The sequence below is a fragment of the Scyliorhinus canicula genome, chromosome 9 (genome assembly GCF_902713615.1).
Source record: "Scyliorhinus canicula chromosome 9, sScyCan1.1, whole genome shotgun sequence".
NCBI lineage: Eukaryota > Metazoa > Chordata > Chondrichthyes > Carcharhiniformes > Scyliorhinidae > Scyliorhinus > Scyliorhinus canicula.
This window is the reverse complement of record NC_052154.1, coordinates 151,646,295-151,672,734: the sequence shown is the minus strand read 5'-3', so window position 1 is coordinate 151,672,734 and position 26,440 is coordinate 151,646,295. Positions and strand designations below refer to the sequence as shown.

The 26,440-nt window shown below is 49.0% G+C and overlaps 2 protein-coding genes across 4 annotated transcripts in view; one reads left to right on the top strand and one right to left on the bottom strand.

The window, feature by feature from the left end:
* The window catches only part of LOC119970944 (ovochymase-2), a 126,763-nt gene extending 121,828 nt beyond the window's left edge, over positions 1-4,935 (top strand). Inside the window, exons 17-18 of the mRNA XM_038806055.1 lie at positions 1,785-1,926; positions 4,724-4,935. Coding sequence (XP_038661983.1) covers positions 1,785-1,926; positions 4,724-4,727 — 146 coding nt within the window. The 3' untranslated portion in view covers positions 4,728-4,935. The remainder of the gene's footprint in view (positions 1-1,784; positions 1,927-4,723) is intronic.
* A 16,562-nt stretch (positions 4,936-21,497) lies between these two features.
* rep15 (RAB15 effector protein) overlaps positions 21,498-26,440 on the bottom strand; it is a 29,143-nt gene continuing 24,200 nt past the window's right edge. For 2 of the 3 annotated variants that reach the window (XM_038807916.1, XM_038807915.1), the window contains one exon: positions 21,498-23,442. In XM_038807916.1, coding sequence (XP_038663844.1) covers positions 22,690-23,430 — 741 coding nt within the window. In that variant the 5' untranslated portion in view covers positions 23,431-23,442 and the 3' untranslated portion in view covers positions 21,498-22,689. Of the gene's footprint in view, positions 23,443-25,844; positions 25,866-26,440 lie in introns of those variants that run through there. The other variant, XM_038807917.1, reaches the window with a different exon arrangement.

The window sequence follows — 26,440 nt, the reverse complement described above, 5'->3', positions numbered from 1 at the left end:
TACTCTTGAGACTCTGGAACATCAAGTCGACAGAATTTTGGGGTTCAGTTGTGTGTGTGTGTGTGTGTGTGTGTGTGTGTGTTTGAGCTCAGCGCTGCAATAATAGAACATAGTACTGACACCTTGATGCCACCGGTGATTTGCAAGCAGGGTGGAACTTCTGGTAGGACGTACAGCAAATAAGGTCTTTTCAAACAGCACATTATTGCAAACAGTCTACAGAATCTATTTAATAATAATCTTTTTATTGTCACAAGTAGGCTTACATTAACACTGCAATGAAGCTCCGGTGCCTATTCGGGTACAGAATTCAGAGTTCTCAGCTGGTACGCGAATTGAACCCACGCTGCTGGACTTGTTCTGCATCACAAACCAGCTGTCCAGCCCACTGCACTAAACCAGCTTTAAACAAATATTTAAACAAAAATGCAGAGGACAGAGTTCAAGACCAAAACTATTGCAACTTCTTCTGAAAAATGCAGTCAGTGGAGGATAGCTATTCAACACAAATGTGTGCAGAAAGTCAGTCCCAGTCATATTCAGCAGCGTGGGTATCCTGGCATAATTAAGAGGACAATTACCCAGTCATCTCTGTTCCAGGCAGGCCCTGTGTCATTACAGGCAGTGTCATGATGATGGTGGGCCTGTAGCCCACTGCGCTAAAACTGGTTTAGCTCAGTGGGCTACAGGCAGTGTCATGATGACTTGGAAAAACTAAGGCTGTATTCACAGGGCCAAAGAAGGTCAGGAGATCTAATAGAATTTTAGTTTTAACGAGTGATAAAGGAAGAAGAGGCCTCTTCAAAGATGTGGAATTATTTCTGTGAGGGTGAGAATGAGAAGCGAACCTTCTGGCCCACAAACAATATGTAGTCTGCTGCCACTCTTGTTCTCCCGTCCGTCGCGATTCAGACACTCACCCACTCCCTCACGAATGATCTCGCTGGTGACTATCCTGATCTGATTAGAGGCATCAAACTGACAAGCTGTCCGAGGGTCACCTGTTTGACTGCCTGTAGCTCATCTCCTTGTTTTAAATGAAGTTGGCCTCAATATCTTGGGGATAATGGGTGTTGTGAGGCATGGGGACAGGGGTCAGGGGAGGAGCTGGGCCTTCTCATTGCATAATAAGGTGACCATCTGGTGTCTAACCAGTGCAAATCCTGCTCAACATCACCCCCCACCCACCCATCCCCACTACTGCTCCTCCAACTGACATCCAAACTCTCAAAAGTCAAGATTGAATCTGAGCATTTTGTTTGATTAACAAACGGGGGTTGGGGTGGTGGTGGGGTGGGGGTGGGGGGGGGGGGGGGGGGGAGTGGAGGGAGGGGGAGGCTTGTTGCATGTTGGTTTAGGGGTAAATATCAGCCATGACATCAGGCACATATGTAGCAACGGCCAGACATTCCAAAATGCGTTAGAGCCAATTAAGTGCTTTTGACGTGTAATATAGGAAATGGAGCAGCCTGTTTGTGCACAGCAAGATCCAAAAAACTGCAAAGTGATAATGACCTGACTATCTGTCTTTCTAGAATGTTGATTGAGGGATAAATATTGGCCAGGACATTAGAGAAAACTCCCCTTCACTTCTTTGGAATAGTGGCCATGGGATCTTTTATATCCACCTAAGAAGGCGCAATTGGAGTTGGTTTAACATCGCATCGAAAGACGAGTGACACAAACCTGTTCATTTCTGTGTATATGTGACCCGATTTGGAAAGTGCCCACTTACTGCTCATATTGCCACTAACATCTTTTCTTGACCTTTTCTGTTAAACTAGGAGTTTTTGACGAGAGTCCGGTGGCCACAGATCCTTTTGGGAACTTGATGGGGAAGGTCCATTTCCCGACCAGTTACAAGGATGTGCTTTTGAAGGGAAATCAGGGAGAGACCCAATCGCCCAGTCACACTGACCAGCTGAGGTATTTACCAGCAACACAACCTGGGCTTATTTCCTTTGCAAAGAGCGCAGGATTTTGTAAATTGCAGGGAGTGTCTCAATATTTTCAAAGGACAATTCAGTGAATTGATAGGAATCCTTGCTCAAAATCTGTTGACCTCCTTCCATCCCTCCCCCACTGCACATCTCCCTCTATCCCAGACCCATGCTCAACCCCCGTCCACCCTTTTTCCTTCCGGCCCTTAACCCGGAACTATGCTCACAAATTGGGAGACTGAGGCATTGGGATAATCTCACGGGACAAGTAATCCAAGAGGCCCAGACTAACCCTCGAGGGGCAGCGGGTTCATAGCCCACCATGGCAGCTGGTGGAATTGAAAGCGAGTCTCAGTAATGGTTAGCATAAAACTATCATCGATTCTGTGGGTGGGACTTTCTGCCCCCCCGTGCACCTCAATGGGGTTTTCCGTTGTTTGCACCCTCCGCTTCCGGGGAACTATTGGTGGGACTAGAGGATTGCGGCGGCTGGAATGGCCAGAAAATCCATCCCTATTAAAACCCATCTGGTTCACGCATGTCTTTTAGGGAAGGAAATCAACCGTTCTTACCCGGTCTGATCTACACGTGACTCCAGACCCACTGCAATGTGGCTGACTCGTAACTGCCCTCTAAAATGGATGAGCAAGTCACTCAGTTCAAGGGGCAATTAGGGATGAGCAAGAAATGCTGGTCTTGCCAGTGGTACCCACATTCCATGAAAGACTAAATGAAAAGAAAAACACCCACGCATCATCAGCTTCTTGCCCTTGACCTCTTGTCCTAATCTCCACAAGACTATGAGATGCAGGGCCGGCCCAAGGTACCGGCAACTCGGGCAGTCGCCCGGGGCGCCATGTGCTAGGGGGCACCAAAGACTCGGGTCCTGCGCATGCGCAGTTGGGCCGGTGCCAACCAGCGCATGCGCGGTGGCCGCCCTCCCCCAGGGCGGCCCCCCCCTCCGTCCGCCCCCGCCCGCCCCTTGGGCCCGCCCGCCGCCTCGGCCCGACCCGCCCCCCCCGCCGCCTCGGCCCAACCCGCCCCCCCCCCCCCGCCGCCTCGGCCCGACCCGCCCCCCCACCCCTCGGCCCGACCCGCCCCCCCCCCGCCGCCTCGGCCCGACCCGCCCCCCCCGCCCCCCCCCCGCGGCCCCGGCCCCCCCCCCCCGCGCCCCCCCCGCCGCCTCGGCCCGACCCGCCCCCCCCCCGCCCCCCCACCTCGCCCCCCCGCCCCCCCCGCCCCCCCCCCCCCCCCCCCCCCCGAAGGGCGCTGAAGTTCAGCTTGCCCGGGGCGCCAGCAACCCTAGGGCCGGCGCTGATGAGATGCACCCCCACCCCACAAAAGAAAATGCTAATCCTGTGACAGTTTTAAAAGAAATATTAATTTGCAGGTCAGAGGCTTGGAATTCTTGGAATTAAATCGCCTCTTGCCTCTCAAAAGCCTGACCATCATCTATAAGATGTGGAGGTGCACTTATTCAGGCGTGTCAAGAGTGTGAAGGAGCATCTCCACTTGCCTGCTTAAGTCGTCTCCAACAACACTCAAGAAGTTGGACACAATCCAGGCCAAAGCAGCCCGCTTGATCATCACCCCATCCACCACCTTCAACATTCACTCCCCCCACCACCAGTACACAGTGGCAGCAGTGTGTTCCAGCTACAAGATGCACTGAAGCAACACGCCAAGATATTATTATTATTATTATTATTGATGTCAAGTTATAACAGGGCAACTGTCTCTGCTTCGTTGGATGTGAAAGTTTGATCAGTGATCAGCCTGGGAGAATGGAGTCCAGCAGAGATACAACATAAATTGGGCAGAATTTTGGGAAGGATGTCAAGGCATTGGGTGTAGAGGAGATTGACTAGAATGGCACCAGGGATGCCTTTAGATTGGACTTCAATTTTGTGGCGAGACCAGAAAAGCTGGGATTGTTCTCTCTTCGAGCAGGGAAGGTGAAGGGAAGATTTAGCAGAGGTGTTCAAAATCATCAGAGGTTTTGAGAAAAATGGATGAACTGCTTTCAATGGCAGCAGATTCACCAGAGGACATGGTGATTGGCAAAAGAACCAGAAGAGGGGATGAGGAAACATATATTTTTACACGGTGAATTTTTGTGATCTGCACTGCCTGAAAGGGAGCTTCAGTAGTAACTTTCAAAATGGGTTTGGGTAACCACTTGGAAAGAGGTCATGTGGGCACAGCAGCAGTGTCCCTACCTCCAGCCTAGCAGCTCTGAGTTCAAGTCCCACTTCAGGGCATGATGGTCATGGAAGGTGTATGCACAAGATGAACAAACATCAGCTTGCAACTCCTACCAATACACCTGATGGCATGTGGTAACGAGAAGGAGAGTTTCCTGGTCAGCCATGCTGCGGAAGGAAATGCAAAATCACCGCAGTTGATGGCCACCAGTGCCCTCTTCGGGCATGATACCTGAAGGAGGAGGGGGAAACATCAAAATGAAAAAAAGGGCTATGGGGAAAGAGTAGGGGAATGCAACTTGGATAGTTCTTTCAGAAAGCCAGTACAGACATGATGGACCAAACAACCCTTTCACAACCTCCTTAAGTCGGGGTTACTGGGTTACGGAGATGTAGGATGCTCTTTGTAAGGACCGGTGCAGACTCGATGGGCCAAAGGGCCTCCTTCTCTATGATATATTTCTATGATATCTACAATTTCTACAATTCTATGATATCTATGATTTCTATGATATCTTCCTATGCTGTATCCAGTTGTGACTCTATGGAATCATATCTTCCCTTTTTATTCCCTTCCAGCTAAGTTTGTGGACAGGATTGGTAGCACCTTGTACCATCTGGTTCAGTGGCCCAGCATCCAGCATGGAATTCACTCCTGACTTGATTGGCTAGTCCAGTGGTTTCTGGTTAGTTTACACTCTGTACGACTCAAAGCAGCTTCTCGAGTGAGATACATGTCATCTACGTGAATGGATTACACAGAACTTAAAGTGGAGAAATTTGGACATTGGCCCAACTGATCCATGCTGGTTTTATGATCCATATGATCCTCCTCCCATCCTTCTTCAATCTCACCCAATCAGCATATCCTTCTATTTCTTTCTCCCTCATGTTTCCCTCAGGCCAGCAGCACGGTTCAATTCCCGTACCAGCCTCCCCGGACAGGCGCCGGAATGTGGCGACTAGGGGCTTTTCACAGTAACTTCATTGAAGCCTACTCGTGACAATAAGCGATTTTCATTTCATTTTCATTTCATGTTTATCCAGCTTCCCCTCAAATGCATTTATCAGAGTTGTCTCAACTATCCTTTGTACTGAGTTCCATATTCTCACCATTCTGTGGTAATGAAGTTCCCTCTGATTCCCTTATTGGACTTATTAATGACTATCTTTTATTTTTAAACCTTCGTCCTCTAGAAGTGGCAGCATTTATCCCTGTCAACCAATAGGCTTGACTATAAGAGAGTTATAAAATTTTAACGGGACTATACAGGGTAGATGCAGGAAAGATGTTACCAATGATTGGTGTGTCCATAACCAGCGGTCACAGTCTGAGGATTCAGAGTGAACCATTTCGGACAGATCTAAGGAGACATTTCTTCACCCAAAGAGTGGTGAGCCTGTGGAATTCATTACCACAGGAAGTAGTTGATGCTAAAACATTAAATATATTCAAGAGGTGGCTAGATATAGCTCTTGGGGAGAATGGGATCAAAGGCTATGGGGTGAAAGCAGGCTTCGCCTATTGAGCTGGATGATCAGCCATGATCGTGATGAATGGCGGAGCAGGCTCGAAGGGCCAAAAGGCCTCCTCCTGCTCCTATCCTCTATGTATCTATGCAACAACAACTTACTTTAGGTAGACCTTTTAACATGGTTAAAAATCCCAATGCACTTCACAGGATCAATCACCAAATGTAACTGGCACCCAGCCATGCTAAGATGTTAAGATAGGCGACCAAAAACTGGTCAAAGAGGTAGGTTTTATAACGTGCCTCAAAGGGAGAAAGAGAGAGAGATGGAGAGGCGCAAGGAGGAAATTCCAGAGCATCAGGTTTAGGGAATATTTCCAATCCTAATGAGCATGAATTGGCTCTAAAGCTTTATTTTTCTAGATTCGAACCTCAGCCTGTCCAAGCTTTCCTGATAGTTCTAAGCACTCTCAACTTTCATTATCATCTCTTGATGTTCCACCAGGCGACTGAATGGTCTAAGTTTCCAACTCGTATTGTGCTATGCCTTGGGCAGATGTAGCACTTTGCCTCAGAGTCAGCAGGTTCCCAACTCTCTCGTGCTTTTTCCACCTTCTTCCCCATTATCACTTGTGACTTGTTACAAAATCTTGGTTTTATTTATCATTGGCTAAACACTACTGTGATTCTTCTTTTAAACAACCAAGTATATTCAAGATAGCAGAAATAAGTACATTTAGTAACCTTGGAAATTCTTTTATTTACACATGTACAGTATAAGACATTTTGGATTTATACAGCAGGCAGGCTAAGTGCACATATATTAAATATATACTTCAATATTAGGAAATAAATATATACAATATTTTAGTGAGGAGATTTAAATCTTCCATTATTTCCCCTAGTAAACTGCGCAAGGGAAGAGTTTTATACATTGTTTGCCATCACTTTAAAGTGTATGTATTTATCAAAAGTTAGAATGAAAATAGTACTAGATGTGATTCTTTTTTTTGCAACTTCATTCTGGCAATGTCTTTTGCTGCATGTATTCTATGTATATTTAAGTGTCACAATTTAAAATGCAATGTGGAGAAATTAAAATGTCTTCTGAATATTTTTATTCGTCGTATAGCCAATTATTTGTTTGCTGCATTTATTTATTCCTAAAACACTTGCATTGGCTTTGAGGCAGAAATTCGTGTGTGGTATGGAAGAATCAGCAAAATCAATCCAAATTATGTGTGCTTATTATACACCTTTATTATGTACGAACCCACCTTATGTGGTTTCTCTCAAAGGTAGCTGTGTTACATGTCAGCTGTAGATTAATGTGTCGTACCCTTGTCTCTGAGGTAGGAGGTTGTGGGTTCAATGTCACTCTTCAGTCTTGAGCACATAAGCCAGGCTGACACACCAGTGCAGTATGGGAGGGCTCCACGGTTGGAAGTAACATCTTTCTGATGGGATCTTACACCAAAGCCCAGTCTACCGTTTCAGGGGGCATACAAGATCCCCATCCCCATTTTGAAGAAGATAAGGGGAGTTCTTCCCCCAGTGTCGTGGCCAAAATTTATATCCTCTGACCAACATCACCAAAAAAAACAGAATATCCATCCAGTTGTTATTGTGTGAGATTTTACTGTAGCAAATGTTTCCTACATTACATAGTGATCACACTTCAGATGATTTAATTGGTCATAGTGTGCTTTGGAACATATATTCATATAGCATTTTTCATAGCCTCTTTCTTGTTGTGATGAAACTTGTTATATGATCGGCTAAGGTCAGATGTCAGGACTCGATCTTTCTTTCCCACTCGTTGATTTACCCGAAGTTTTTTTGTAATTGATACAAATTAAAGTCAGAGTCTGCACTTAACCCTGATTGCTGATTACAATAAAGTCCATCAGAAAGGCTTTCTTGAGTTTAGACCCAAAGTGGTTAGTTTTCATCGTGCTCAAACCCACCAAGGTAAAGGTAAACAAATGTAAGAAGGTAATCCCAAATCCCGACCTTTGCAGCACATGAACACCAGCGTGCAAAATTACAAGTTGTATGGTAGAGCAGGGTAACATTTGGCCAAATTAAGATTCAATGATAAATGTTAAAAATATTGAGTTTCCTTTTGAGTCCTTTGATGTTGTTTGTGGATGAAGCAGTTTTTTGTAACCGTGGTCCTACCGTTTCCTCTTTACGATCCTCAAGAACGTCTCTGTCTGCTGACCGCATTATGATGTAAGCAGGCAGATCTCCTTTTGATTGAAATAGAACAGTACAGCACAGAACAGGCCCTTCGGCCCTCGATGTTGCGCCGAGCCATGATCACCCTATTCAAACCCACGTATCCACCCTATACCCCTAACCCAACAACCCCCCCCCTTAACCTTACTTTTTAGGACACTACGGGCAATTTAGCATGGCCAATCCACCTAACCCGCACATCTTTGGACTGTGGGAGGAAACCGGAGCACCCGGAGGAAACCAACGCACACACGGGGAGGACGTGCAGACTCCGCACAGACAGTGACCCAGCCGGGAATCGAACCTGGGACCCTGGAGCTGTGAAGCATTTATGCTAACCACCATGCTACCGTGCTGCCCCGTTCCCATTTTTTGGCTGCATGATGCAGCGGGTGGGAAAAGCAGCGTTAAAGCTGTTAACCACAGCGGGACTCATAGCTGAAAAAAAATGACGGGGCAGGTCCCACACCATCACGCTGGTAGAAGCGGGCTCTGATTGAGCCCACCCCGCCAACAAGTTAGGTTTTAAAAGATCAAAGGGCATCCTATTAAACATAGAACAGATCCCCGCCTGAACCTTATCTCCAGCAGTACCAGGGAGCAGTGCCTGGGCATGACTACCCCCCTCCACTCACCCCCAGTGATCCTGGTCATATGACCTCTCTCCCTGTAATGATTCCAGAAGCTGATTAATTTGCTCTTGTCTGGACAGTCCTTGCCTGTTGTGTTATGGTCTAGGCAATTCATGTATTTGATGTCCCAACCATTGTTTCTAATTGGAACATTCTTCTCTGTGATGGGATAGGTAGAACAAATCAACAGATTCTGTATTTCCATTGTCCCTGTAATCATTCTGTCTCTCCCTGATGGCTTTGAGTGTGGCTTTATAGTAATGCAAACTGTGAGAAACAGTTAACAGCTTTTGTTCATCTGAAGGTGATAAATTCCAAAGAGGTTTGCCTTGCCATGTCCTAATAAAAATTTCCAGAATCTAACCATAGGTCAGTTGAACTTTGGCAGCCATCTTAAGTTGGTGGCTTTGCTTGCTTTAAAAGTCCTTAAAGAAGTTCAATAAATGTCTGACTATCCAAAGAAATTAGAGATTAAGATTGCACATGCACGTCACTTTCCTCTTTTTAAAAATAAATTTAGAATACCCAATTTCTTTTTTCCAATTAAGGGGCAATTTAGCGTGGCCAATCCACCTATCCGGCACATCTTTCCGTTGCGGGGGCGAAACCCACACAAACACGGGGAGAATGTGCAAACTCTATACGGACAGTGACCCAGGACCAGGATCAAACCTGGGACACTGGCGCCATGAGGCAGCAGTGCTAACCACTGCGCCACCATGCTGCCCTTCGTCACCTTGTCATGCTTTTTAAAAATGTATTCATGCGATGTGTGCGTTGCTGGCTAGGCCAGCATTTATTGCCTATCCCTAATTGCCCTCGAGAAGGTGATGATGAGCAGCCTCCCTGAACCACGGCCGTCCATTTAGTCTAGGTACACCCTCTACTGTTAGGGAGGGATTTCCCCTATTTTGACTCAGCAACACAGCGGGAATGAGATAAATGATGCTTGTAATGTGACATGGCTCCTTCAACAAAAGGTATACAACCTTGACATGTTTATGAAATTAATGGAAGCAGTCGCCAAAAACCAGATTTCAAGCTGGCTTTTCAACAAGCTACAATAGAGCATATTGTTTCCATGTAACACATTGCTGTGTCGTCCAAATGGAGCATTTTATCTCAATCTTAAATATAGGATCATTGACAGTACGAATTATTTAACAAGAGTAGCACCGATTACCATTGTTGTATGTATGCATGAGAGTGCATGTAACTGTGATTGTTTATCTGAATGTGTGGTGGGAGGTGGAGGGGGGGGGGGGGGGGGGTGGGGGGCTGGTGCACAAGAGGATGTCAGAACTTGGGTATTCTGAGGCACTAACTCCTCAAAGCTTCCAAGACACAAGTCAGAGTGTGATGGAATATTCTCCACTTGCCTGGATTAGTGCCACTCCAAGAACATCAAGAAGCTCAGTATCATCCAAGAGATTGATCACCAGCCCACTCATGATATTAAACATTCACTCACTGAAATGAGCATTATCTACAAAAGGCCAACCATTTTGCGTGGGGAGGGCGGGGGAAGGGGGGGGGGGAGGGCGGGGGAAGGGGGGGGAGGGCGGGGGAAGGGTTGAAGTGGAGGAAGGGGGAGGGGAGGGGAGGGGGGGGGGGGCTGTGGTCACAGTTCCAGTTTTTTTCTCACTCAAGGGGCCGATGAACAAATTTCAGAAAGATACATGAATTTTTAAAAAATTGAATGTGAAGTAAAGAAACGACTTGCTGAGCGAGAATAAAGCAATGTCAAAGCAATCAATTGAATGTTTTTAAAAATTCCAATGAATAAAAATGACCAGTAGACTGTCGGAGGGTGTGTGTTGTTGTCCAGTTCCCACCCAGAGAGTTTTCTCACACACCCTCATCCCATCCATTGTGAGAATGAGTGAGAGCGCGAGTTAGTGAGTGCGGTTGATGGGGACCGAAAAACCTCGCTTGCTCCTTCCATCCATCTTGCCTGCCCTCCCTCCCAACCCACCCTCTACCACACCTCACACAGATCACTCCCATATACCCACACTCACTCCCATATACCCACACTCACTCCCATTTACCCACACTCACTCCCATTTACCCACACTCACTCCCATTTACCCACACTCACTCCCATTTACCCACACTCACTCCCATTTACCCACACTCACTCCCATATACCCACACTCACTCCCATATACCCACACTCACTCCCATTTACCCACACTCACTCCCATTTACCCACACACTCACTCCCATTTACCCACACTCACTCCCATTTACCCACACTCACTCCCATTTACCCACACTCACTCCCGTTTACCCACACACTCACTCCCATATACCCACACTCACTCCCATATATACAGGCATGTACTCATTTTCTCCATGCACACCAGCACTTGCTCTCTCCGACACACACAATCATTTACTCTCTCCCCACAAACTCACACACTCTCCCCCTCCAAACACAGGCATTGATTCTCTTTCCCCGCCAAACACATTCTCACTCTCTCCCCCCCACACACACACTCATTCTCTTCCACTCACACACACACACTCTCCCACAAACACACATACACACACACTCTCCCACAAACACACACTCACTCACTCCCCCCATACACACTCACTCACTCTCTCCCCCCCCCCCACACACACACTCACTCTCTCCCCACACACACACACACTCACCCTCTCTCCCCCACACACACACTCTCCCACAAACACACACTCACTCACTCCCCCCCCATACACACTCACTCACTCCCCCCCCCCACACACACACTCACTCTCTCCCCCCCACACCCACACTCACTCTCTCCCCACACACACACACACACCCTCTCCCCACACACACTCACTTTCCCCCACACACACACACTCACTCTCTCCCCCCACACACACACTCAATCACTCTCCCCTCCCATACACACACACTCAATCACTCTCTCCCCCCCACACACACTCTCTCCCCCACACACACGCACTCACTCACTCTCTCCCCCTACACACACACTCTCACTCTCTCCCCCACAAACACACACTCATTCACTCTCTCCCCCCAACACACACTCACTCTCCCCCCCCCCACACACACACACATACACACTCACTCTCTCCCCCACACACACACACACATACACACTCACTCTCTCCCCCACACACACACACTCACTCTGTCCCCCACACACACACTCACTCTCTCCCCCCTACACACACACTCTCACTCTCTCCCCCACAAACACACACTCATTCACTCTCTCCCCCCAACACACACTCACTCTCTCCCCCCCACACACACTCACTCTCTCCCCCACACACACACACTCACTCTCTCCCCCACACACACACACTCACTCTGTCCCCCACACACACACTCACTCTCTCCCCCCCACACACACTCACTCTCTCCCCCACACACATGCACTCTCTCCCCCACACACACTCACTCTCTCCCACACACACTCACTCTCTCCCACAAACACACACTCACTCACTCTCTCCCCCCTCAACACACACTCACTCTCTCCCCCACACACACACACACTCTTTCCCCCCCCACACACACATACACACTCACTCTCTCCCCCACACACACGCACTCTCCCCCCCACACACTCACTCACACAAACACACACTCACTCACTCACTCTCTCCCCCCCAACACACACTCACTCTCTCCCCCACACACACTCACTCTCCCCCCCCCCCACACACACATACACACTCACTCTCTCCCCCACACACACACTCACTCTCTCCCCCACACACATGCACTCTCTCCCCCACACACATGCACTCTCTCCCCCACACACATGCACTCTCTCCCCCCACACACATGCACTCTCTCCCCCACACACATGCACTCTCTCCCCCACACACATGCACTCTCTCCCACACACACATGCACTCTCTCCCCCACACACATGCACTCTCCCACACACACATGCACTCTCTCCCCCACACACATGCACTCTCTCCCCCACACACATGCACTCTCTCCCCCACACACATGCACTCTCTCCCCCACACACATGCACTCTCTCCCACACACACATGCACTCTCTCCCCCACACACATGCACTCTCTCCCCCACACACATGCACTCTCTCCCCCACACACATGCACTCTCTCCCCCACACACATGCACTCTCTCCCACACACACATGCACTCTCTCCCCCACACACATGCACTCTCCCACACCCACACTCACTCTCTCCCCACACACACACACCCACCCTCTCCCCACACACACACACATTCACTCTCTCCCCCTACACACACACTCTCACTCTCTCCCCCACACACACACTCAATCACTCTCCCCTCCCATACACACACACTCAATCACTCTCTCCCCCCACACACACACTCACTCTCTCCCCCTACACACACACATTCACTCTCTCCCCCTACACACACACTCTCACTCTCTCCCCCACAAACACACACTCATTCACTCTCTCCCCCCAACACACACTCACTCTCTCCCCCCCACACACACTCACTCTCTCCCCCACACACACACACTCACTCTCTCCCCCACACACACACACTCACTCTGTCCCCCACACACACACTCACTCTCTCCCCCCACACACACACTCAATCACTCTCCCCTCCCATACACACACACTCAATCACTCTCTCCCCCCACACACACACTCACTCTCTCCCCCCTACACACACACTCTCACTCTCTCCCCCACAAACACACACTCATTCACTCTCTCCCCCCAACACACACTCACTCTCTCCCCCCCACACACACTCACTCTCTCCCCCCCCACACACACACTCACTCTCTCCCCCACACACACACACTCACTCTGTCCCCCACACACACACTCACTCTCTCCGCCCCACACACACTCACTCTCTCCCCCACACACATGCACTCTCTCCCCCACACACACTCACTCTCTCCCACACACACTCACTCTCTCCCACAAACACACACTCACTCACTCTCTCCCCCACACACACACTCATTCACTCTCTCCCCCCCCCAACACACACTCACTCTCTCCCCCACACACACACACACTCTTTCCCCCCCCACACACACATACACACTCACTCTCTCCCCCACACACACGCACTCTCCCCCCCACACACTCACTCACACAAACACACACTCACTCACTCACTCTCTCCCCCCAACACACACTCACTCTCTCCCCCACACACACTCACTCTCCCCCCCCCCACACACACATACACACTCACTCTCTCCCCCACACACACACTCACTCTCTCCCCCACACACACGCACTCTCTCCCCCACACACATGCACTCTCTCCCCCACACACATGCACTCTCTCCCCCACACACATGCACTCTCTCCCCCACACACATGCACTCTCTCCCCCACACACATGCACTCTCTCCCCCACACACATGCACTCTCCCACACACACATGCACTCTCTCCCCCACACACATGCACTCTCTCCCCCACACACATGCACTCTCTCCCCCACACACATGCACTCTCTCCCCCACACACATGCACTCTCTCCCCCACACACATGCACTCTCTCCCACACACACATGCACTCTCTCCCCCACACACATGCACTCTCTCCCCCACACACATGCACTCTTTCCCCCACACACATGCACTCTCTCCCCCACACACATGCACTCTCTCCCCCACACACATGCACTCTCTCCCCCACACACATGCACTCTCTCCCACACACACATGCACTCTCTCCCCCACACACATGCACTCTCTCCCCCACACACATGCACTCTTTCCCCCACACACATGCACTCTCTCCCCCACACACATGCACTCTCTCCCCCACACACATGCACTCTCTCCCCCACACACATGCACTCTCTCCCCCACACACATGCACTCTCTCCCACACACACATGCACTCTCTCCCACACACACATGCACTCTCTCCCCCACACACATGCACTCTCTCCCACACACACATGCACTCTCTCCCCCACACACATGCACTCTCTCCCCCACACACATGCACTCTCTCCCACACAAACACGCTAGACTGGATTCTCCAGTGGGATCCTCCGTTTCACCAACAGCGCACTCACATCTGCAGATTTCCCAACAGCATAATACCCACAATGGGAAACCCAAATGGCTGGCTGGCCAAAATTGTAGTGGACACTGGGATCACATTAAATCTCAATTCTCCTGTGCCTCGACAGCAGTGTCAATGCATGGGCTCCGCGTTATCGGCAGGAAGACTCTGATATTGAGTGCTGGCTCCGCAGCCCTGAACCTTTACGTGTCGGGATCTTCCAGGGCTTGAGCAGGGACCTGTGTGATATCTCACAGCCCACAGGTGCATCTGACTTGTCATGGATTCCCTGTATGGCCAGGCAGAAAACTACATCATCTTTAATATGGATCAAGCCCAGCAAGATGCGCGGTATTCCAAGTGCTGGTTCCGCCCTTCAGACTGGAGGACTCCAAGTGCCGGTTGTACCCTACCAGCAGGAGGACTGTACACTCCAAGTGCCAGCTCTGCCCTACCGACTCGCGGACTTGGCACTGCATAGAGGAGGAGAACACCTGCTCCTGGTGGCCATCAAGGCCACCTCAGCCCCAGGTCCAGCGGGTAATACATGCCACGCGTCACCCTGTGCTCGCTGGCCCACTTGGTAGTGCCCTACTCTGAAAAAAAGGTGTTTCACTCCCTGCACATAAAGCTCGTGTGCGACCACTTAAGATCATGCACGCAGGTGCACGCTTCTTGGGGAATGTGCATGACAGCTACATCCTGGGATAGTCGGTCATCCCCGGCCTCTTTGAGGAGCATTCTAGGATGGGTGGCTGACTTATGGGGGATAAGGCTTGAGGACCTGGCTAATGGCGCCACTACAGAGGCCGGTGACCAAAGTGGAGACCCGATACAATAAGGCCCATGTGGCCACCCGAGCTGTGATTGAGCGGTGCATCGGATTCAATAGGGGCTGGTTTAGCTCACTAGGCTAAATCGCTGGCTTTTAAAGCAGACCAAGCAGGCCAGCAGCACGGTTCGATTCCCGTACCAGCCTCCCCGGACAGGCTCCGGAATGTGGCGACAGTAACTTCATTGAAGCCTACCCGTGACAATAAGCGATTTTCATTCATTTTCATTTCAATAGGCGATTCCAATGCCTCCACCGCTCTGGTGGTTCCCTGCAGTACACCGCCTGGAGGGTTGCCCGCTTTTTGGTGGTCTGCTGTGCCCTCCACAACCTCGCACAGCAGCGGGGCAACGAGCTGGAGGTTGGGAAAGAGGAACATGTGGTCACCGAGGAGGAGGATGAAGTAGTGCCAGACCAGCAGTGGCTGGAGGATGATCCTAGGGAGGAGCCGGAGGCTGCAGGACTGGCAGCAGCGGTCAGGATCCAGCAAGCCCAGAGGGTCAGGGAAGCCCTCACACTCGGCCAATTCACTTAGGGCGTGGCCTGGTCCTTCACCTCCATTTCCCATTTCCCACCCCCCCAGGCTACATGTCACACAACTCCCGTGTGCAGGGATTGTGTCGGCACCGTCAGTGGGTCACTGTCGAGGGCAGGTTGGTGATGATAACCCGCAGAGAGCTGAGCACTGGTGCTCCCCAATCTATGCCATAGTCTGACCCCTGTCTCTCAGTTGAATTCTCGCTCACAACCATCACCTGCAGGCGATGTGCGAGGGGGAGGCAGGTGATGGTGATAGTGGTGGAGAATGCCTGGAAAGATGGGCCAAAGGTTCGGACCCTGTCCATGTGCTGACTGCGAGATGTGGCCTCATCAGATGGGTGGAACTTGGGTGGGGGGGGTAGCTGATGGCCACATTCTCCACTCGAGGGGACGGGTCTGGGTTGGCACCCAGTGCCCCCTCCTCCCGCTTAGTACCCATAGGATTCCGGGGATTTACCTTGGGATGGAAGGGCAGCTTGGTCAAGACCTGGCTACCCTGCATCATCTGGGGGGGCGGGGGGTGGGAAGGGATGGTTGGGGGTCGCATTGAGAAATGGGGGATGGATGCTCTCTCGGGGCTGGACAAATCTCGGGGGTGATGGGCACTGGGTCTACTCACTCGTGCTGCCTGGTGTAAGTCATTGACCTTCTTCCTGCACTGGGGACCAGTGCTCTTGGTCACACACCCGGTGCTCACAGCTGCTGCCATCTTGTCCCAGGCAGCACTGCTGCCCTATGGCTAACATTCCGGGACCCCTGGGGGAACAGGACATCACTCCTGGCCACCACGGCGTCTAGCAGCCTCACCAGGTCAGCATCCCTGAATCTTGGAGTTGTATACACACACACACACTTATACACACACACACACTTATACACACACAGTTTTACATACACATACACACACACACACACAGACTCATTCCCTCCCACATACACACACTCACTCATTCCCTCCCACACTCACACACTCCTTTCTCTTCAAGCACACATACTAGCTCATTCTCCTCGACACTCGCTCCCACATGCACACATACACACTCACTCCCCCAAACACACACTCACACTCTCTACACAGAATGGTTGGAATTGCCCTATGTCCCGGTCAGCAGATTTGATAGTGGGCTTGGAGGGGGGATAGAATATGGTGGGATGCCAAGAAATTGCTTTCACACCGGTGTGAATTTATAGCGGTTCAGTAAACCCTCTGGAGATTGGCATGAAACAAATCTGCATCTCATTAATGGGCCATTAATCAAGCCACAGCCAGCTCCAGCAAACAGCCCGATGGGAATTCAAACTTGGCCAAGTTCGTATCCAATCACATTAAGAGATAATCAGCTATATTCATGTATCGATCGTTTTGAGTAAACAAGGTTACATACAAACAATGCATCAGTAAATGGACCCCGATGTCCTGCTGGGTAGCCATTTGTAACTCCATTGGATGGTGCCACTCCCACCCTGTGACCTCATCGCCTGGGGGCCGGAGAACATTCTGGAAAGGCATGGGGAGGGGTTTAAGAATCAAATCTCTGGACCATCCAGCAGCGAAGACACCATGCAGCAGAGAAGGAAGCAGCATGCACGACCCACCTTCACAACGAAGAAAGATGCTGAGGAAATCGAGACTCAGAGAATCGGACCCGCAGCAAGACTGAGCTCATCGGCACGGGTACTATCACACCCTTTTCGTAATATTTTGGGATAATTTAAGATCAACTGATTTTTACTGTTTGTTGAATAAAGTTAATTGATTTATACATTTGTGTTGTCCTTTGCCTGCTTCATCAATCAACACATCTGGGCAAACTTTTGATTAATAGACTGGTCGAAGGTGTCTGTGATTTTACAGACACATGGATTGTTTGCTTGTTTTACACCATTCAGTAACAAAATAGAACACTCTCAAACCCTTGCTGACAGAGAATCCTAAATGGAGGATATCATGGTTGTGTTGCAATTCACCAAACAGCCACTAGGAGTCTCATTAGTACACAAGTGAATGGTAGAGTCAGGTGATCCCAGACTGACTAAGGAACTGGAAGAGAGAGGTTGCTTGTGCATTTTTTTTTTTTTTTTTTAAATAATTTTTATTGGAATTTTTTACAGAAAATATAACAAAAAGTATAGCAAAAAGCAGTAATATGCAACTAACAGCCCCATAACACCCACAATTCCCCCCATACCGTAACATCACATGTATCACATTCCCCCACCCCCCCCCCCCAAACAAGAGAACTTAACCATAAATTAAAATTAGATAAATCAAATTTAAATAAAATAAGCTAACATAATCAACGTCCCCCCCACCCCCCCCCCCCCGGGTTGCTGCTGCTACTGTCCCAGTACCCTATCGTTGAGCCAGAAAGTCGAGGAAAGGTTGCCACCATTTAAAGAACCCTTGCACCGATCCTCTCAGGGCGAATTTAACCTTCTCAAGCTTAATGAAGCCCGCCATGTCATTGATCCAGGTCTCCACGCTTGGGGGCCTCGCGTCCTTCCACTGTAGCAAAATCCTTCGCCGGGCTACTAGGGACGCAAAGGCCAGCACACCGGCCTCTTTCGCCTCCTGCACTCCCGGCTCTACCCCAACCCCAAAGATCGCGAGTCCCCATCCTGGCTTGACCCTGGATCCCACCACCCTTGACACCGTCCTCGCCACCCCCTTCCAGAACTCCTCCAATGCCGGGCATGCCCAGAACATATGGGCATGGTTCGCTGGACTCCCCGAGCACCTGGCACACCTATCTTCACCCCCAAAGAACCTACTCATCCTCGTCCCAGTCATGTGGGCCCTATGCAGCACCTTGAATTGGATGAGGCTAAGCCGCGCACACGAGGAGGAAGAATTTACCCTTTCCAGGGCATCAGCCCATGTCCCGTCTTCGATCTGTTCCCCCAGTTCCCCCTCCCACTTCGTTTTCAGCTCCTCTACTGACGCCTCTTCCTTCTCCTGCATAAGAACATAGAACAGTACAGCACAGAACAGGCCCTTCGGCCCTCAATGTTGTGCTGAGCCATGATCACCCTACTCAAACCCACGTATCCACCCTATACCCGTAACCCAACAACCCCCCCTTAACCTTACTTTTTTTATTAGGACACTACGGGCAATTTAGCATGGCCAATCCACCTAACCCGCACACCTTTGGACTGTGGGAGGAAACCGGAGCACCCGGAGGAAACCCACGCACACAGGGGGAGGACGTGCAGACTCCACACAGACAGTGACCCAGCCGGGAATCGAACCTGGGACCCTGGAGCTGTGAAGCATTTATGCTAACCACCATGCTACCGTGCTGCCCCCAAAAGCTTGTAGATATCGGATATCTTCCCCTCCCCGACCCAGACCCCCGAGAGCACCCTGTCACTCACCCCCTTCGCGGGGAGCGCAAGGAGTCCCTCCACCTGCCGTCTAGCAAATGCCTTTACCTGCAGATATCTAAACATGTTTCCCGGCGGGAGCCCAAATTTCTCTTCCAACTCCCCCAGGCTCGCAAACCTTCCGTCGATAAACAGGTCCTTCAGCTGTCTAATGCCCGCTCTATACCATCCCCGAAATCCCCCATCCATGTTCCCCGGGATGAACCTATGGTTCCCCCTTAACGGAGCCTCCATCGAGCCCCCCACTTCTCCCCTATGTCGCCTCCACTGCCCCCAAATCTTGAGGGTAGCCGCCACCACCGGACTCGTGGTATACCTCGTGGGAGGGAGCGGCCACGGCGCCGTTACCAGGGCCCCCAGGCTTGTATCCCCACAGGACGCTCTCTCCATCCGTTTCCATGCTGCCCCCTCCCCCTCCATCACCCACTTACGCACCATCGACACGTTGGCCGCCCAGTAGTACCCCGAGAGGTTGGGCAACGCCAGCCCCCCCCCATCCCTACTCCGCTCCAAGAAGACCCTCTTCACCCTCGGGGTGCCATGCGCCCAAACAAATCCCATGATGCTGCTGGTCACCCTTTTAAAAAAGGCCCTAGGGATAAAGATGGGCAAGCACTGGAAGAGGAACAAGAACCTCGGGAGAACCATCATTTTGACGGATTGCACTCTGCCCGCCAGCGATAGCGGCACCATGTCCCACCTTTTAAATTCCTCCTCCATCTGTTCCACTAGTCTGGTGAAGTTAAGCTTATGAAGAGCCCCCCAACTCCTGGCCACCTGCACCCCCAGGTACCTGAAACTCTTCACTGCCCTCCTGAAAGGGAGCCTCCCAATTCCCTCCTCCTGATCTCCCGGGTGCACTACAAATACCTCGCTCTTTCCTAAGTTCAGCTTATAGCCCGAGAAGCCCCCAAATTCCGCTAACAGTTCCATCACCCCCGGCATTCCCCGTTGCTTGTGCATTTTGATACTGTTATTCATTTGTTGTTTTGTATATATGTGATCCACAGTTGATGTTAATAAATCATTTTTAGCTTTAGCTATAAATGTTCTTGTAATATAAATCAGGCCATCCGACAAGAATATTATACTAAATAGCATACATAATCTAAGGAATAATGACAGAAAATGCTCCATAAAAGCTCAGAAGGTCAGGCAACATCCAAGGAGAGAAGGAAGTAAGGCTAGTGGCTCATATTAATGACTCATCATCGCAACACAAAACGCCAGTGCCACGTGCACACTCATGTTCCAGTCAGCTCACCAGACAAAGCCAGTTTTGTCCTCGAGGACATCTTCCTTTGAGTAGAGAAGGTGAGGGGGACATTTGGTGCAGGTGTTCAAAACCATGAAGAGTTTTGATGGACTTAATAAGGAGGAACTGTTTCCAGTTGCAGGAGGGGTGGTTTTGAACAGCTACATTAAATTTCAACTTTAATCGTTCCTGCTCTAAATAGAACAAGCCCAGCTTTCCAGCCGTACCTGAACAGGTGAGAATGAAAGTGCTTTTGTGTTTTGCTACGAACAGAAAAATGGAATTCGAGGGGGTGTCTCCAGTTGATGAGACACCACCAGCTTGACTGGCTGAATGGTCTCCACTTGTACTGTAATCATTGTGATAAGTGTTTGGCATTATAATAAATCAATCAAATTTATTTGGTTCATTAATCCTTTAATGCCAGTTTCAGCTCATCCACTAAATGAATCACAACAGATTCAAAGCAAAGCATTTGTTAAAAGAGCTTTAAAATGCTACAATTACTTTTAGAGGTCAATCTTCATCTTTGCACTGTAGATTGTAATCTGATGAAGTGAATCAGTCACACTGCATAGTGAGCGCTGATGTGCACTGGTTTCACACAATTGATGCTCAGCCAGGTTTTGTGAAAAATTAGGTTATATCCCAGGTACTGAAAGTGAAATTCTGTCCCCCACTGTTTGTGATGGCATTGACCATTTAGTGTCCTATTTAGCAGCAGGATGTACCAACTACAAGAAGCATGGCGGCAACTTGCCAAGGCACTTAAAAAAAAAAAATTTAGAGTAGCCAATTATTTTTTTCCAATTAAGAGGCAATTTAGCATGGCCAATCCACCTGCCCTGCCCATCTTTTGGGTTGTGGGGGCGAAACCCACGCAAACACGGGGAGAATGTACAAACTCCACACGGACAGTGACCTAGAGCCTGGAGCAAACCTGGGACCTCGGCGTCGTGAGGCAGCATTGCTAACCACTGCGCCATCGTGCTGCCCCCCCCCTGCCAAGGCATCTTTGACAGCCCCTTCCAAAACTGCGACCTTTGATACCTCGGGCAAAAAAGGGCAGCCGGGACATGGGAATACCATCACCAAATTAAAATACAAGAAAACTCTAACAGAGGGCGGGTTTCTCCAAACCCTGGGCCGGGCTGGAGGGCCACTCGGCCAACATTTGTTGCCCGTTGCCCTTGAACTGAGTGGCTTGCTAGGTTATTTCAGAAGGCCATGATGTGGCTATTTCTGAAGGCAGTTAAGAGTCAAGCACATGGAGTCACAAGTTGACCAGGCCACAGAGAGGATGGCAGATTTATTTCCCATTATCATTAGCCTTTTCAAATTTCAACATTTGCCATGGTTGGATTCAAACCTAGGTCCCCAAAGCATTAACCTGTTTCTCTGGATTATCAATCCAGTGACAATACCACTTTGCCACTATCTCTTGATGACCTACATAGTTACAAACACTGAAAACAAAGCACATTATCAATGTAAGCTCTCCTTAGGGCAGAGATGTCTAAGGGGAAATTCAATAAAGTTATTTAAAATCATGGTTTAAATGGAATAAATAAACAGAAGCCATTTCCAGTGGCTGATGTCTCGATAATAGGAGGATACTGTTATAAGGTGACTGGCAAAGGAACCAGAGGCAATGTGAAGGAAACATATTTTACGCATTAAGGATTTGGAATGTGCTACCTGATAGGTGGTCAATGCTGTTTCAATAGCCGCCTTCAAAGGGGGCTTTGAAAAGTAAAGCTATTGAATAAATAGTTGAAGGCAGACTACTTGCAGGGATTTGGGGAAAGAGCCCAGAAGTGGGACTAACTGGAATTGCTCTTTGAAAGAGCCAACATAGATTCAATGGGCTGAATGTCCTCTTTCGTGTCTGTACTTTTCTAGAATTCTACAACTACTAATCATAGTAAGAGTGAAGAAAAAAGTTTGCTCTTGTTAATTTAAGTTCATCAGGTGTGAATTCCATTCATAAATGGAAAATGGTTTCTGGAAGCATTGAAGTGTCAAGTTGAAAAGTAATGTTCAGTTTCCTTAAGTGATGAGGATAGAGCTTTCCTGGCCGCAAAGTTGAAGTCAGAATTTCTAGGTAACCTGTATTGTATTGGAACCCATTCAGGGCACTGTCCTGGTGCAATTTATTGAGTAAACTTGACACAGATTGGTTGCAAGCTCTCTGGCATGCCTCCATTCTGAAGGATCAGCTCCAACATTCTTCCTGGAGTGACAAAGGTCTTGGCCTTCTCAATGCAATCCAGCAGGAAAGCATCATCAACTGCTTGGCCGTATCCCAAGTGCGTGTGGAAGTCATTGCTCAGGATTCCCAAGATGGACTTCGGGTCGTCCTTGCGCCCAAAGAAAAGAAAGAGCCCATAACAGTCTTTCCCAATGGATGAACAGAAGTCGCTGATTTTCTCAGGGTGGGTTTTGTTGATTGACTCTTGCCTCGCCAGCTTCATGGATTCAGTGAGCTGAAATCTCTTCTCCATCAACTGGTTCTCCTTGTTCTCCATGTGAATGACCTGCACTGCAATCTGCACCTTGGGGTTTTTGGATGACGCGTCCTGCACTGCCCAAACCCAATCTATCCCCAACAGGATGGCTTGTTCTTCAGTCATCTTTGTACAAATGATTGATTCAGTCAGTTTACACTGAATACTTCGGTCAATGTAGGTCATCAGGAAAATATTTGTCAGCATTGAATTATTTATCTTCAGGTTGGACTCAGGATCCTTGAATCCAATGTATTCTATGGTTCTTTGGGAAGCAAAGATGATGCTCTGGTTGAACTGTTGAATAAAATATTTTTCCGGTGTTTTCAGGATCTCCTTTATTATGTTTGCTCTCATATTTGGATCTGTCATGATTTTCTTCCACATAATTTCAGTTTCCTGGAAAAAACAAAACCAAGATAAACACATTTAACAATAAACAAAGGAACACGTGTAGTGATAGCTAATAACCTGGAGATCTATTGCAACAAACCAGCCCAACTGATTGGCACCCCATCCATCACCATAAACATTCACTCCCTCCACCACTGGTGCACAGAGTCACCAATGTGTACCATCGGCAAGAAGCAGTGCAGCAATTTGACAAGGCACCTTGGGCAACAATTTCTGAATCCATGACCTCTACCATGCACAATGACAAAGGCAGCAGAGCACAGATACATCATCACCTCTTAAGTTCCTTTCCAAGTCACACATCATCTTGACTGGGAAATTGTTTGTTGTTCTTTCACTGTTGCTGGTCAGGGATCCTGAAACTCCCTCTTCCTTCAGCACTAAATTACTGCAGCGATTCAAGACGACATTTCACCGCCAGCTTCTGAAGGGGTGACTAGGAAGGGGCAAAAACGCTGGCATTATCAGTGATACCCACATCCTGATAATTAATAAAAAGAATACACACCAACCAGAAACAATATATGCAATGAGCCAGAGTCATGCGAGGGTCAAAGGGTATTTGAACAGATGCAAAGCTGGAGAGTTTTATACAATAGGGTGTGGAGAGATTAGAAGGATAAGGTTATTACATTTAAAGCTCTCGGGACAGGGAAAAAAAAGAAAGACTTATATTTATATAGCAACCTCCATGGCCTTAGGACATCCTGAGACTCTTTACAGCCAATAAAGTATCTTTTGAACTTGTTATGCAGGAAATAGGGCAGCCAATTTGCACACAGCAAGATCCCACAAAGTGATACGATAACAAATAGATAATACGTTTTGGTTGAGGGATAAATATTGGCCCAGAACGTCAATGGTAATTACCCTGTTTTTCTTTGAAATTATAAATTGGGCATGGTTCGCACCTCCCCCCCTCCCCACTTAACCTTAAACGTTGGGATATTCTACATTTGACATTGGTGGGGAGGGTACAGGTGGTAAAGATGAGCATACTGCCAAGGTTCCTGTTTGTTTTTCAGTCCGAGCCGATTTGCCTCCCCAAGGCTTTTTCGGAAGTAAGATGCGTTAATCTTGGAATTTGTGTGGGTAGGGAGGGGGCCACAGGTTAGTAGGACTCTGTTGCAAAGGCAGAGGCGGGATGGGGGACTAGCGCTCCCGAATTTGCTGCATTACTATTGGGCAGCGAATGTGGAAAAGGTGAGATGATGGGCGGGGGGGGGAGAGATTGGGTCAGGTTAGATGAGGAGACGTGCAAGGGGATGAGCCTGAGGAAACTTGTGATGGCCCCTCTGCCGTTTGCCCCGAGGAAGTACACAAGGAACCCTGTGGTGGAGTCATCCATAAAAATCTATAACAAGCTGAGGAGGCACTTTAAACTGGGGCACATGTCGGTGATGACTCCACTGTGTGGGAATGATCGGTTTGCGCCGGAGGGGTTCGATGGGATGTACAGGAGATGATGGAAGGAAGGGGCAAAAATGTCAGGGACATGTTTGTGGAGGGCAAGTTGTTGGGTGAGAGGAACTGCAGGTGAAGTTTGAGCTACCATGGGGAAGTGAGTTCAGATACTGACAGGTACAGGACTTTGCGTGTAACGAGCTGCCCTCATTCCCTCAGGAAGCAGAATATATGCTTTTGGAGAAAATGTTGTTCCCAGATGAAGGGGGGATGTTAGGACTGAGGACATATATGGGTGGTTGGGAGAGAAGGGCATGACCTTAATGAAAAGGATCAAGTGGATTTGGGGAGGTAGACAGGGTGGGGACTTTGGTGCAAAGTAATGCGGCAAGTGAACTCAAACTCCTCCTGCACAAGGATGAGTCTTATACAGTTTAAGGTGGTGCATAGGGTCCATGACTCGGGCCCGGATGAGTGGATATTTCCGGATGTAGTGGACGGATGAGAGTTGGGGGGGGAGGGGGTGTTGGCGAACCGTGCCCATATTTTCTGGGAGCATGTGGAGTCGGAGAACATTCGGGAGGCGGTGTTTAGGAACCTATTGATGATTATAGGGTTTGAGATGAAGTCGAACCCTATGGTAGCGATCTTTGGGGTGCGGAATTTCTGGAACTGCTGGAAGGGAAGGGGGCTGATGTTATGGCCTTCACCTCTGATTGCCTGGCGATGGATACTTTTGAATTGGAAGTCAGCTACCCCACCAGGGTCTGCGGCATGGTTGCGGGAATTGTACGAGTTTCTCAGGTTGGAGAAATTCAAATTTGCCGTGGGGGTCAGAGGAGGGCTTAGAGGTACAGTTTTGAGACTATATTTGAGGAGCTGTTTGTCGGGGGGGGTTAGTAACTGGGGAGAATATACAAACTGCATACTCTGTTGGATGTTCAGGTTGTGTTATTGTGTTGAACATGTTTGGAATAAAATACCTTTTAAAAATATATATCTACAGTCTGACAAGGTCAACATGGCCAATTACGTTTCCCATGATGCTCTGCAGGTAGGTGCCTCAATAGTTGTTGCAATTACTGTGATAATCCTTGCTCTTGTACAGGGTCACTACCCCCTCCCTTCAGCAGAGACCGAGAGGTTTATGCAGATGCCCGTTTCCCATGCTTGCTAAGTTCACTCGTGTAGCATTGGGGGCCTGGAGATTTGCCCACAATAAGAGAGTCAATCATTTTTTTTGAAGTCCTCAACTGTGCGCTCTGCCATGACAGGCAAGCATTCTATGGTGTCCAGGACTTTCTCAGTGACAGTATTCTTCCTAGTGTACAACTCAAAAGTTGTGGTCCACTCATCTCTCCAACTCTAATTCGCAGTCAGTGATGACTTCCTTTGCTTTTGTTTTCAACAGAACCATTCTTCTGCAGGCTGTGCACATGTCAGAGTGTGCTTGTTCAATCAGGCTGAGGAGCAGTTGGTTTTTATCTGGGTAGACTGTATGGCTGATGTAGTTATGAGGATGATGTTTCTGTTTTGAATAAATAAAAACTTCCACGAGTTGCATCCTAACTCGAGGCGC